This window comes from Malassezia restricta, chromosome III (assembly GCF_003290485.1).
Source record: "Malassezia restricta chromosome III, complete sequence".
NCBI classification, from domain to species: Eukaryota; Fungi; Basidiomycota; class Malasseziomycetes; order Malasseziales; family Malasseziaceae; genus Malassezia; species Malassezia restricta.
This window is the reverse complement of record NC_040195.1, coordinates 134,841-147,884: the sequence shown is the minus strand read 5'-3', so window position 1 is coordinate 147,884 and position 13,044 is coordinate 134,841. Positions and strand designations below refer to the sequence as shown.

General features: G+C 54.9%; 8 protein-coding genes and 1 non-coding gene across 9 annotated transcripts; 6 read left to right on the top strand and 3 right to left on the bottom strand.

Moving 5' to 3' along the window:
- Nucleotides 1-12: 12 nt before the first annotated feature.
- On the bottom strand, nt 13-3,090 carry MRET_1697 (ubiquitin conjugation factor E4 B; the record flags this gene model as incomplete). Its single annotated transcript, XM_027628324.1, has 1 exon — nt 13-3,090. One exon carries the CDS (start codon nt 3,088-3,090, stop codon nt 13-15), a length of 3,078 nt encoding a protein of 1,025 aa, XP_027484087.1.
- A 122-nt stretch (nt 3,091-3,212) lies between these two features.
- MRET_1696 (beta-1,4-mannosyltransferase) lies at nt 3,213-4,511 on the top strand (the record flags this gene model as incomplete). The annotated part of the gene is made up of 1 exon (XM_027628323.1): nt 3,213-4,511. One exon carries the CDS (start codon nt 3,213-3,215, stop codon nt 4,509-4,511), a length of 1,299 nt encoding a protein of 432 aa, XP_027484088.1.
- Nucleotides 4,512-4,543: 32 nt separating this feature from the next.
- Nucleotides 4,544-6,632, top strand: MRET_1695 (ATP-dependent DNA helicase 2 subunit 2; the record flags this gene model as incomplete). Its single annotated transcript, XM_027628322.1, has 2 exons — nt 4,544-6,450; nt 6,476-6,632. The coding sequence occupies 2 exons, from the start codon at nt 4,544-4,546 to the stop codon at nt 6,630-6,632; spliced, it is 2,064 nt and encodes a 687-aa protein (XP_027484089.1).
- A 262-nt stretch (nt 6,633-6,894) lies between these two features.
- On the top strand, nt 6,895-7,362 carry MRET_1694 (uncharacterized protein; the record flags this gene model as incomplete). The annotated part of the gene is made up of 1 exon (XM_027628321.1): nt 6,895-7,362. One exon carries the CDS (start codon nt 6,895-6,897, stop codon nt 7,360-7,362), a length of 468 nt encoding a protein of 155 aa, XP_027484090.1.
- Nucleotides 7,363-7,449: 87 nt separating this feature from the next.
- Nucleotides 7,450-9,039, top strand: MRET_1693 (uncharacterized protein; the record flags this gene model as incomplete). Its single annotated transcript, XM_027628320.1, has 1 exon — nt 7,450-9,039. The coding sequence occupies one exon, from the start codon at nt 7,450-7,452 to the stop codon at nt 9,037-9,039; it is 1,590 nt and encodes a 529-aa protein (XP_027484083.1).
- Nucleotides 9,036-11,309, bottom strand: MRET_1692 (pericentrin-AKAP-450 domain of centrosomal targeting protein; the record flags this gene model as incomplete). Its single annotated transcript, XM_027628319.1, has 1 exon — nt 9,036-11,309. The coding sequence occupies one exon, from the start codon at nt 11,307-11,309 to the stop codon at nt 9,036-9,038; it is 2,274 nt and encodes a 757-aa protein (XP_027484084.1).
- Nucleotides 11,310-11,474: 165 nt separating this feature from the next.
- MRET_1691 (uncharacterized protein) lies at nt 11,475-11,774 on the top strand (the record flags this gene model as incomplete). The annotated part of the gene is made up of 2 exons (XM_027628318.1): nt 11,475-11,710; nt 11,741-11,774. 2 exons carry the CDS (start codon nt 11,475-11,477, stop codon nt 11,772-11,774), a joined length of 270 nt encoding a protein of 89 aa, XP_027484085.1.
- Nucleotides 11,775-11,880: 106 nt separating this feature from the next.
- MRET_t0026 lies at nt 11,881-11,970 on the bottom strand. The gene has a single exon. It is a non-coding gene; the product is annotated as a tRNA-Thr (tRNA).
- Nucleotides 11,971-12,079: 109 nt separating this feature from the next.
- MRET_1690 (uncharacterized protein) lies at nt 12,080-13,036 on the top strand (the record flags this gene model as incomplete). The annotated part of the gene is made up of 1 exon (XM_027628317.1): nt 12,080-13,036. The coding sequence occupies one exon, from the start codon at nt 12,080-12,082 to the stop codon at nt 13,034-13,036; it is 957 nt and encodes a 318-aa protein (XP_027484086.1).
- Between the last annotated feature and the right edge of the window lie 8 nt (nt 13,037-13,044).

Here is a 13,044-nt window from a genome sequence, read left to right as displayed (position 1 = left end):
GAGCTCCACCTCCTAGGTAGGAGAAGACGACGCACGGCGCGCCTTGATCCATGCCTCGATTTGCTCGCGCACGTCGTCTGCCGGAATGACGTCCTCAAGCTTGAGCGGCATGCGGTTGAATGGATCCGTGCCATCACTAAGCAAGTGGGCCTTGATCGTAGAGCGGTCAATGACAGCGCGACTCGCAGGAAGCCGAACAGGATCGCGCATAATCGTGGCAAGTAGAGGATCCAGGAAGTCGTCCGGTACTTCGCCGAGGTCTTCTTCCTCCATTGCCTCTTGCGCCTTGATTTTTTCTACGCGGTCCACGAGTTGTGCGAGCGCATCGATATCGACGGGGCTCTTGAGCATGTGTCTCTGAGCAATACTAGCTGCCTTGGAAAAGATCTCACGACTGTAGCTGCGTCCATCGCGTGCCATGGCCGCCGCAAACTCTTCGTGAGGCGCAAGGTTTAAAATCACCGACAGAATCTCACTTAGGAGACTGCGTGGATCAAAGCCGACTGCCTTGGGGTCCTTGACTTTGAGGTCCTGGCACCGAGGACCCACGAGCACGTCGAGATTGTAGTCGAGCATGGCCGCGAGACGATCGACAATCTCTGGCATCATGAATGAGGCGCTCGTTTCTTTCGTGAACATGATAAATAAGCGCAAAAATTCGTGGCCCAAGCCCAAGTCACTTCTGATCTGAGCTTGGATGGTCCGCACGATACTCTCAAATTCCTGGCGCTCTTGAGCCGGGCGCTGGTGCCATGCGGAATGATCATCCATCTCGGCCTGCTTCATATGCAGCTCAGTCAGCTTCTCGAGCGCATCATCGAGCAAGAAGGTGACGTCGTTCATGAGCCGGTTGATGAACACGGCGAACTCGGCTTGGTTCTCACGCGCCTGCGTGTGCAATTGCTTCTTGTGGTCGACATTGTCCCAAATCGCCTTGAATACATGGCCGAGGTGGTATCGGATATTGAACTTGTCGTAAAATTGTGTGTGAGAGCCTGTCGACTCCGCCTCGATCCAGAACGTCATCAAGGCTGGCACAAGGTGAGCGATGGCCAGTGGCTGATTGTTGATGGCATCGCCCAGCACGCCCATCGAGAGGGCGCCGTATGGCATGACATTGTACGACAACATTTCGGCGAGCTTGGCCTTGAGGAAGGGGTTCCGGACGTACCATCCACTCGACAAAAATACTGTACAGAACGTCGTGATACTCTCGCGCGCTGGTCCATCGAGCACATCGGGCTTTCGGCGAGAGTAAAATAGCACCGTGTCGCAAGCATCTTCAAACATATGTTCAGGTAGCATGCGAAATATTTCAGGCACTTCTTTTGGTAGAGGCAATGACACGGTCGTATGTGGATGTGCCTGACGAGGGTCGGCCAGGCGGACAAGCCATGTCATGGAGAAGCTCGTGAATGACAAGGCCCGCTGTACGAATTCGGGCTCTAGCAGCTGGGTCTGAGCGGCGAGAACTTCGCTGTACAGCTTGTCGCTCTGGGCCCTGGCTCGCTGCAGGACCTGTTCGATGCCGGTAGGGTAAGGCGCGTTGTCCCATGTCGAGCGGGATTCCTCGAGCTCTGCGACACGCTTTTGCAGGCGATCCATTTCCTTCTCGCGGTGCTCTACGCGACGAAGCACCTTGCCGAGCGCCACATTCACGAGACGCAACGTAATAAAAAATACCTCTGTCACAAAGTTGGCGGGCCGCTGTGCATGGGGTGCGGGGGTATGTTGGATCCATTGAACACCCTCTGCCTCACTTGCGAGAATGCGAGTCAGCGTCGACGTATCCCATCGCCGCTGTGACTGGAGGTACAGGGGATCAATTCGGTCAATCTTGCCGCATGTTGGCTCGGCGAATGGTTCTGAAAAGCGGAGGAGGACGTCAAACACATTCATCATAAAGGCGTCTGTGGCCACTTCGCGCGATCGCACCTGCATAGCTCCGCGCTTCGCGTTCAGATGACAGATGTCGCCCCAGAATGCCAGGACACGCTCGCGTGGCTCGGCACCGGCGCGCACGAGTGCGTTGAAGATATGAAAGTTGGCTTTTTGCACGACATGCAGGGACATGCGCAAGGAGCTCATGCTGCTTTCCAGTTCCATGGGCGAGCGCGATCGAGCATCTGTAAAGGTATCGTGAGCAATGGATGGGTATGCATCTGGAAAACACGAGAGACGTAATAACGGGCCCAATAACGAGTCACGCTCCATGTGGGCTGCTGTCGTGTCTGGATGGAAAGATGCAAAGAACGGCAGGGCTGCTGCGAGCGTTTTGTGCTCTACCGCGGCGGCGAGCGCCATCTGAATCGGGCGCCAGTCCAGCTGGGCAATCGTCATTCCTTCGCGCGGGGGGGAGAATTCAGAGGCTTGTGCCTGTGGGTTGGGTACGCCGAGCATTTGTGCTAGCACAGCGTGTATGTCGTTAGCCACGGCGGTCTGTTGGTTTGATTCGTCCGCCGGGGCGCCGGGCGGCCGAATCACACACTGCGTGAGCGCATGTAGACTCTGGCCCAGCACCGTATCGAGTGCATCGTCCGGCGCGAATCTCGTGATCACATCGTGCACGAACGAGGCGGCCAGCGAAGGAGGTACGGCGTCCCAATCGAACAGCGTCGGCACAGGTGCGTCGTCGTCCAGCGCTGCCAAGTTGAGGAGCGTTGGTACCATCGCCTCAGGGCCAAGCTCAGATCCATGCTTGGTGCTCCTGGGGAACATGTCTGGCATATCGAGCAAGAGACCCGCATAACTTGTGAGCAGACTGCGTGCATGCTGCAGCCCTTCGAGTGCGCGCGACTTGAAAGACAGGGAGGAAGCCTGAATTCGCTGCTCTTCACGCACGCAGCGGGTCCAAGCACCAATGATATAGTCCCAGCTAGTATCCCGAGCATCGGCCAGCGATAGTCGTGCAATCAGCAGACGGTCTGACATGTCCCACGTCGCCATGGGCTCCGACTCGCCTCGTTCCGCCTCCAATTCGTCTCGCAATTCCGGCACATAGACAAGATGCTCATTCGCTTCACCAGGCCGGAGTGTCGCACCAAATACATGGGCTATGGCCTCCTGCGCCCATGCATCCCACGTCGCCATGGAGAATCGTCGTTGCCACGCTAGGCCTGTCCACGCGCCGCTATCACGACTGGCTTACCAAAGGCGTCATGTGACGTGGTGCGTTGGGCGTGCGCGAGGGCCTCGATTTCTCCACTTCGACGATGCTCGGCCTGCCGTGGGGCGTGCTGCTGGGCGTGCTACTTTGGGTGGCTTGCATTCGCGTGCGTGCGATCCACCAGCGCACGGCGATGGTGGTCGTGCTGGGTGACGTGGGACGGAGTCCGCGTATGTGCTACCACATTGCGAGCCTCGTGCGGCACGGCTGGACCGTGTATGTCGCCGGCCACTTTGATACACAGCTGCCACGGTACCTATGCACGCCTCAAGTGCACCGCGTCCCCCTGTGGTCGCCCCCGTCATTTTTCAGCAAGCTTCCTCGCGCCATTTTTGTACTCGTTGCAGCCGTCAAGGTGCCCATGCAGACCTTGTCCTTGTGGCTCGCCCTCGTCGCACGTACACCCAAGCCGGCCGTGGTGCTAGTGCAAACGCCCCCTGCCATCCCAACTCTTATGGTGGTACAATGTGCCTGCCTCCTCACGCGCAGCCGCCTTTTCCTTGATTGGCACAACTTGGCTTACACCCTTCTTGCGCTGCGACTCGGACCTCACAGTCCCCTCGTGCGTGTGTCCGAGACGCTGGAACGTCTCTTTGGAAGGCACGCAGATGCGCACCTCTTCGTGACTCAGGCCATGCTGCGCCATTTGGCCAAACGCTGGCACTTGCGCGGAGCCATGGCTGTCTTGCACGATAGGCCACCCGCCCACTTTCACCGCCTGTCTGAGGCAGATGCAAAGGCGTTTTTCGATCGTGTGGGGCCCATGCTCTGCGCAGGCGACAGGGGAGGCGCGGCGCTCGCCGTCACGAGCACCAGCTGGACCCCCGATGAAAACATGCATCTTCTGCTGGAAGCTGCATCCATGTACGAGGAGCGTGCCTGTACCATGCCGCTACGGAGCCTCGTGATTGTGATCACGGGCAAGGGACCACTTCGCGAGATCTTTGAGCGCACGATTCGCCAGCGCACGCAGGCATGGAAACATGTGCGTATCTCCACCGCATGGCTCTCGGCTGACGACTATCCGCGTCTCTTGGGCGCGGCGGATGTCGGCATATCTCTCCACTCGAGCTCCTCCGGCCTGGACTTGCCCATGAAAGTCGTGGATATGCTGGGGTGTGGCCTCCGTGTGTGTGCCCTGTCCTTTGCTTGCCTAGATGAGCTCATCCAGCCAGGCGTGAATGGCGATGTCTTTTCTGATGCACAGGGCCTCGCATCGTGCCTCGAGCGTCTTGCTAATGCACCTTCCGACGCTCTACATACCCCTTTTCTCGGTGCCGAGCCCCGCTCCTGGGACGCCCTGTGGGACCAAGTCGTAGTACCCCTTTTGCCGAGTAACACGTGACATGTTGGTCTGTGCCTGGTTCGCCGCGTACCATGACATGGGACGCAGACCTGCATCCGCGAACGCTCGTGGCGTTTGTCGTGGACGTATCCGAGCGGATGTCCATCAAAGAGAATGGGCGCACGTATCTTGAGCAATGCCAGCATTTCGTGTCCCTTCGCATCCTGGAGATCATGCTCCGTGGTTTGTCTACCATCAAAGTGTGCGTGTGCACGTATGGTGACTATCATGACGAGGAAGACGGATTTGCCGGTCTGCGTATACTGTGTCGTACTGCAAGGCCAACGACAGACATGCTGCGCGCCGTACATGATCTACGTCCGGCGACATCGACGGCGGCGTATGAACCAACCCTGGCACTCTCGTCCACGCTGGACATGATGGCGACCAAGGACCATGGCGAACCGTCATGGGCAAAAGTTGTGTACTTTGCTACGAGACCCGGACTTCCGGAGAATCGTGCGGACGTCGAAGTATTTCGCACTCAGCTCATCGACACACGCGTCCATCTTCGTGTGCTGGCCTACGGCCCGTCATCCGACGTATACTCGCTCAAGAATGCTTTTTGGCAGCGTCTCATCCAAGACGTGCCAGGCAGCACCATTGTCTCGCCGGAGGAAGCCATGTCTCAGGCGGAAGCTCCCACTCTGCAAATACCCTCGTCCCATCCCATCAACACCACGCTCTCCTTTGGCGATATTCATGCATCCGATAAGACATCGCTCCACTTTCCTGTCCAGATTATCAAGGCCACAGCTCAGCAGCGCATGCATGCACCACGGCGCATACTCAAGGATGCAACAGAAGACCGCGATATTGATACGAAGCGCGTCATGTACCGCGCCGATGAGGTGCTTCGGGCCGGGAACGACTTGAGTCAGATTGCGCCATTGCCCGACGAATGCCAAGCCCACGTTCAACGCGCCTACAAACTAGGTGCTTCTATCGTCCCGCAGGAAGAGACGCCACCCGCCATCAGCACGACGGCTGGCTTGGAGATTCTGCACTTTGTGAATGCAAGCACGTACAGGCGCGAATACCATGTGGGTGAGACGTACATGGTCTTGGCCCATCCCAAGTCCAGACGCGCGCAACTCTCCCTATCAAGCTTGGTCCATGCAGCGAGCATCCGCGGCGTGTATGCATTGTGTCGATTTGTTGCACGCACGCATTCCGATCCCAAGCTCTGCCTGCTCGCGCCGATGATTGAGAATGAGTATGATGCATTTTACATGGTGCATGTGCCTTTCCGAGACGACGTGAAGCGCTCTGCCTTCCCGCCATTGGATCGCGTCACAACGAGTACGGGTGAATCTTTGTACGAGCACCCGACGATCCCCACGAAAGAGCAGCAGTCACGCATGGATACATTTGTCGACCTGATGGATCTCATGGACATGGATGATCATCCTGACGGATGGTATGCACCGTCCCTCTGCTACCATCCCGCTATTCATGCTCTAAAACACGCGATCAAATGGCGCTTCATGTTTCCCAACCAGCCTCTGCCTCCCTTGCATCCCAAACTGCAAGAATTTCTGCACATACCATCGTCAGTCGAAGATCGCGCTCGAGACACTCGGACTGCTTGTGCGGCTGCCTTTCAAGTGCATGCTCCGCAGAAGCATCCAGCCACAGAAGCAGCCAGTGAAACACCTGCGAAGCAAGTGAAAGAAGACAACAGCGAGACAGAGACCGACACGGAAACCGAGCCGGACACGACCATGAATACCAACGCCGAACCCATCCCCCTGGATCAAATACTACCCACCTTTGAAGCACGTATCAAGACATCTGCCGTATCAGAGACTTGTCAAGACATGTCGCGTACACTACTGACGCTCGTGTCGCGACGGGTGGAAACGAACCATATTATGGAGGCCATGCATGTTTTTCGTCGCTCCGCTGCGGAATTGGACGAATCGCTCACTTACAACACGTACGTACCATGTCCTAACCTACAGCTTTCTACGCACACTTCACTCACGTGCGCGTACACAACATCCTGTCTTGTGGAAAGCTTTGAGGCACCGTATGGACCTCGGCCTTATCACGCATGACGAGGATGCCAGTCGACGCTCTACGGAAACAGATGCCACGGCTCGCGCTTTTGTGGCTTAAGCGTTGCTGTCTGGACCTCGTCCTGCGACATGCCCCGCGTATGTGTGGAGATTTCCTCCCACCAATCCACTGCTGACTTGATGTGTCTCGCGAATGAACTTTCTGATATTCAAATATGATTGGCTCAATGATTTCTGCACAAGAAGGAACCATGTAATTTACGCGAAATCGACAAGCATAGTTCGGACCTGGAAGGGGCGAAAAAATTTGAAGGACGTTTATATAAAGAGGTACCACGCTGTACTCGGGGCGGCCGTTCAACATGCAATTCTCCATCAAGGCTCTTATTGGTGCTCTCGCCGCCCTTGCTGCCGTCAACGGCGCTGCTATTAGCCTGCCTGCCGACGAGGCTCCCGAGCCATCGGAGTCGCTCGAGGCTCGTAAGATTGTCACGATTCCCATTCCCCTGCCGATCGGTTTCTCGAAGTCGACGTCGACGTTCACGACGTACTCGAGCCTGCCAAGTGGTGTAAAGAACACCTGCCCTCCTATCAAGACGGTCACAGACCTTAAGAAGACGACTATTACGGTGCACGGCACACCTCCTCCCGGCGTCAAAAACGGTCAAACGCGCACGCATGACCTCAATGCCCGTGGTGATGGCATCAAGACGCTGGGTACCGTGTCCTTCCCTCTCAGCACCTCGATTTCGGTCTCGTGCCCGAGCCAAACGGTCTTCACCGCGCACAATACTCTTGTTGAGACTCTGTATCTCGCGCCTCAGCAGTAAGGCGCGCTTGTCATAGTCGCTGTGTAATAGTAATAAGAATGTGGTGTTTATAATCAGGTTTTTTATTTGTGCCATCTCATTTGATTCATGGGTCGCAGCAAGCGCGAGAATGTGGATGACACGGATCACGCGGAGAAGCGGAGACGCGGCAAGGCTCGACAGGGCGGTGATGTTAGTACATTGCTGCACCAGCATGACCTGCGTGCGTTGCGTGTGCAAGATATGCCATGGTCTGTGCAGCAGCCCGACCAGTATGCCACAGCAGGGTATGAAGGCGATGCACCCGCTGTCAAGGACCTGGCTGCATACATGATATCCAGTGTGCATCTTCCTCGAGCGTCACAACTATTGCATGTGGCTTGGGTGCCGCGTTTATCGCCTTGGTCTGCGTCGCCAGAGTACCATGAATGTTCCTATCCGCTCCATGCAACACCCCTACGATTTTCTGTGGCATCACACGAGCGTGAGGAGTCTCTGTCTATCCAGCCATACGAGTCTGCTCGCATAACTGATCCAGCCCACCCGTCACGTCCCATTCATTTGCTAGACGCAGTTGGCCACGTATACGACCTGGCATGGGCTCCCTTTGTAGATACGGACTGGCTCGCTGTCGCGTGTACCAAAACGCGCGGCAAGGGCGACGATGAAGGCATGCTTCAGTTTTGGAAACACACTGACGACGTGAATATGGCGTTCACCATCAAGTTGGATGACACACCTCTTCGAGTCGGATGGCGCCCAGGTGTAACTGCGCCCAACACATTGGGTACGCTGGCCGTATCCATGAAGAAAGGGCACGTTCTGGTGCTGGATATCCCTTGCACGGAGGCCAAGTGCATCCAGCTTACTCCGCGTATGATATTGCAGGTGCCTGGCACATCATGCTTCAGTGTGGCATGGGGCGGAGATGCACGCCTTGCGTCCGGATGCACGAATGGCCATATTGCGGTATGGGACGTGGATGCCAGTGAAAAGCCCCTTATCGATGCGCCTGTGCACGATACACTGGTGAGCGCTGTGAGCTGGCAGATGCTACCCCCCTTCAATACGTCTGGCAGCCCCGATCTGGCTGCGCGTCCTCAGATTCTCCTTTCTGTCGGATGGGATGGATCCGAGCATGTGACAGACGTACTCGACCCTTATGCTACAGCGCGTTTCGCACACAGTCGTGAGCCCCGGTATGCTGCTGTATGGGCGCCATGGAATGGAGCTTGGATTGTGGACATGGGTGACCATCAGTTCGGGTCCGTGTCGCTCCGAACGCACGATGTGGGAAAACACCATGTGGTTGGCTTCCACCACGGACGCATTCTCGCGCTGGACGCGTCGGCGTTCCATCCATTCATCGCATCGGGCTCCGCGGATGGATCTGTACACATCAGCAATGCGCTGCAGGTATCTAAGCGCAAGGCCATAGAGCCAGGCGGCCGTCTCATGCATAAGCGCTTCCGACTTGTTCGGCGCGATGAATCGTCTTTTTCACTGCGTCATGGGTACTATCCAGAGGGCATTTTACCCACAGCCCAAGGTGCGAAGCAAGCAGTCCTCTCAGTTGACCGCTGGGATCCAGCGGTCGGCGTCACGAGTGTGGCATGGTGTCCTAATGCATCTCGTGCTCTTTTGCTTGCCAGCGGAACAGGGATTGGTCTAGTACGCATAGAGTGCGTCGAGTCTTAATCTACATGTCGAAGCCGTATAACGAATTGCACGGCACGTACTGCCGCACGCCATGAGCGCCTCTTTCTCGGTGGCCATGGCTCATACCCAGGCACGTAGCGCCTCAAGGTGGGCGCCAGTATATGCATATGCAAACGCACACGGTCTGCTAGCCACGTTTGCGAGTGCAGTGCGCGTGAAAGGTATGCTTTTTGAAAGATGAGTGCGCGGCATTGTTCCTTCAGTCCATCCAGGCGTGGCTGCCATTCAGAGAGTACATCAGCCATGTACTTTCGCACAAGTCGCGCGCATTCCTCGTCCATCTGTCTCGCGCGCATGGCGAGCATATCTTCCTTCTGCTGCAGCGCCCGAAGATCCGAGCCATACTGTTCCGTCTCCGTTCGCACGTCGCGCAAGCGCTGCTCAAACACGTTGAGTTGCTCCATAATCTCTCGACGCTCCATCCACATGTGGTCTTTCTCTCCACGCAACTGGCCTAGTTCAGCATGTTGCTCCGCCAACAGATTTTGTAGCGAATGCAGTTGCAGGAGCTGCTCATCAATCTGAGTCTCACATTCCATACGTGCGTGCCGGGCGCTATCAGCTTCAGCACAGGCACGGTCATAGCGCTCACCCGCGAGTCGGAGATGTTCTTGCAGCAACGTTTGCTGCTGCTGTGCCTGCTGCTGCAATGCGTGAGCCGCGGCTAGATCGGCCCGTGCTTTCTGCAGGCTTTGGTCCAAGGAAGTATCTGGACGTGGCAAGCTTTGCTGCAAAGATTCTAGTTCCTGGCACTGTTTATGCCGCTTGTCCAAACTTTCCTTGACGTCCGCGAGTTCATCCACCGCTGAAGCGAGTCGTGCCTCGATGCGCAACTTGCTCGCGTTCGCATCTGTGGACTGTGTCAACGCCGCTTCTAGCTGTGTTCGCGTTTCATGCAACTCTTGTGTTAGTGTGCGCACGGTTTGTTGCATTTGTTTCAAGTCTGTCGTGACTCTTGATGCATCCTGCACAACTGACATGGAAGCCACGGATCGACACAAAGATTCCATAGCATGGCTGCGGTGCGGCGTTGAATGCCGCCACGATGAGCTACTGCGACTTAGCAGCAACGATTCACTGGGACGCAACATGTCCGGGTCCACAGACGTGTCCATACCAGGTACCGCCTCTTGCAGTTCTTTAATGCAGCTATGCATTACTTCAGCGTTCCCTTGCGTTAGAGCACATCGAATCTTGGTAAGAAGCGGATCATATTCAGATGGGGTATCGTGCGAAGCTTCCTCTTTGATCCTGGCCATATCAGTTTGTTGTGATTCGATCACGGCATTCAGTCCTTCAATCTGCTTTACCAGCTGAGCCCGATCGTCCTCTTCTTTCTGTTTGTCGTGCTTTTGCATGATCTTCATCAACTCTTCACATTGGACCTTGAGAATTTCATTTTCTTGCGTAAGTCGCTCGTTCATTTGATGCTGGTACGCCATCAACCGCTTAGGGTCAATGTGCTCATGTGGCATGTTTGACGTGGATGCGACGAGTTGAGCAATCGAGGGTTCATCTGTGGAAGAAGAAGAAGTACTTGTCGGTTCGTGATGTTGCTCGCTATGCGTCGAAGCACCGGAGAGTCGACTTGTCATGGATTCTTCGCGGAAGGAAGTTTGGATGGCCGTCGTAGCAGCGGTAAACGCCGTCCGACCAGGTGCAGGCGGCTGCAGTGGTGTTGTTGCAGTCTGGATAGTGTTATTTACGACAACAGGAGATCCTGGTATAGACCCTGTTTTTTGGTTTCGACGGAATGAAGCATTTGAAGAAGAAGCATTCTGTGCACACGATTCAGATGGTGAAGGAGGCATAGAGATGGATGAGGAGGAATGGTCACTTTCTAGCCCATTCAGAGGCGGAGATTCGAAAGAGATTGTATCCAGAGAAGTATGTTGTCCTTCTTCATTTTCATTAGCAAGATCATGGGAGGCGGATACATCTGGTTTCGGGGCTGGGAGCGGAGGCGCTTCCATCGAGTCTGACTGGTCTAGTAGCTGCTCATTCAGATTATCGAATTGATTTTCCTGTATTTCTTTGCGCCTAGAGAGAGACGTATCGAGTTTTTGATCGCTTAGATCATGTATATTCGGTGTGGGCGGCTGCATCAGTCCAGACATTTCCGACATGGACTGCGTCATAGAAGCTCGTCGACTCATGCCGGGAATAGGAAAGTCTTCTGAGTCATCCTGAAAAAGCTCATGATCGATTCTGTTTTCCAGCTTGGAAGAAAGGTCAAATGTTATGTCCATCGTAACTGCATGCACCACACCCGAAGGAGCTCCGTTTGACGATGCGCAGCAAGCAACACGGTATCAACACGCACGACGCGAGTGGAGGCATACCACGTGACTAAATCAGAGAGCATGCGGGGCGTCATGATACCTGATCCGATTTACCAGAAAGAAGAGCCTGCCATGCCCCTTGTACATTGGGATGATGATGTGCGCGTTCCATTGACATTATATCGTCAAGATTCAAGTAATAACACATTATCTCCGACGCAGCCTTCTATCGATGAAACTGCGTTGGACCAATCGACCACATCACATACTTCTCATCTCGACCAAATACGAGATGCAGCTCACTACAACAGTCTAATTACATGGATGCGACAATCATTCCCGGAGAAGTGGGATGCTGGGACAGGCGTGTACGTAAATATATCATGACTTATAATCAGATGGCAGGCACCCCGCGGCAGGGAACATACATGAGACCCTAGATCACCTTATCCCCGTCTTTCCATAGTTTCATGCGAACGTGAGGTACGACGTGGTAAAAGAGTCGTAGCTGCCGTTCAGATGTCATAATAAAAAGGAATGCCCGCACCCCGAGTCGAACGAGGGATCTCTCCATGTACCAGAGTCCACAATACAAGTGGAGTGCGTTAACCACTGCGCCATACGGGCAAACACTGCCCAAGATGGTCCAATACAAGCACTATATTTTAACGGCGCTTCACGTGATGTTCGCGCTACGCGCTCCTCGGCAGGTACGGTGAGATGCGTGTTGAGCTATCATGTCGGATGCGCTCCTGAGTTTTGAAGAAATTCGTGACAAGCTGCACGCGCGTGGCTACTCGAAGCACCATATTTCGGAAGAAGGTCTAAGTTCGCGGGATAAGCAGACGCTTCTCGAGGTTTTGCGCGCGTTGCTGGCGGAGCACGATGAAGAAGTACAATTACGAGAAAAACTACTCGTGCGTAACCGCGAGCTAGAGCAGACATTAGAGAGAAATAAACGATCAAGGAAACAGGACGAAAATTTTTCGAACGAGAGGGATGCAAAACTTCACAACGCCCAGATGCAACTGCAAAGCGCACAGGCTGCGCTCAATGAAGAGCAAGTAGCTCACCGCATAACGCGCGATCAACTTACGCGCACGCGAAAGCAAATGAATCAAATCAAAACAGCTGCGAGCCAGTACCGAACATCGGCTGAAAGGCAAGTTGATCGACTGAGGGAGCGCGCCACGGCGCTGACCAAATCGGGACTGAAGGCACTGGTTCCTGACATTCGCATTGCCAGTCCATCGTTCCTCACACAGAGCAGCTCCGAGTCTGGTGATCTGCAAGAAAAATCACTAGAAGAGACGGAAAAGCGAAATGCAGCCTTGTTAGAAACATGTCATGCACTGAAGCGCCTTGCTCTCGACGCTCTCATCGTTTTGTACCAGGCGGATATTCGTTTAAAAAAGATTTTGGACGTAGAGTCGCGGGACTCTGCGCTGCGATCTTCTCGACGAGGCTTTCTTCCACAAACTTCATTGGAAGATTTGGAGCTCCATGAAATCTTTCCACCGCTTCGTCCCTTGGTCACGGACGACACAGAGGAAACACATCCGGCACGTCGGCATCTGGCACGTCTGGCCGACAACTTGCAATCACATGTAGCCGGCCTATCGCAGTGGGCAGCTCTGCAGCACGTTGAACAGGACCAACACGCGAAACGGCGACGCACGGATCCGTCTAAGTAAATATATGA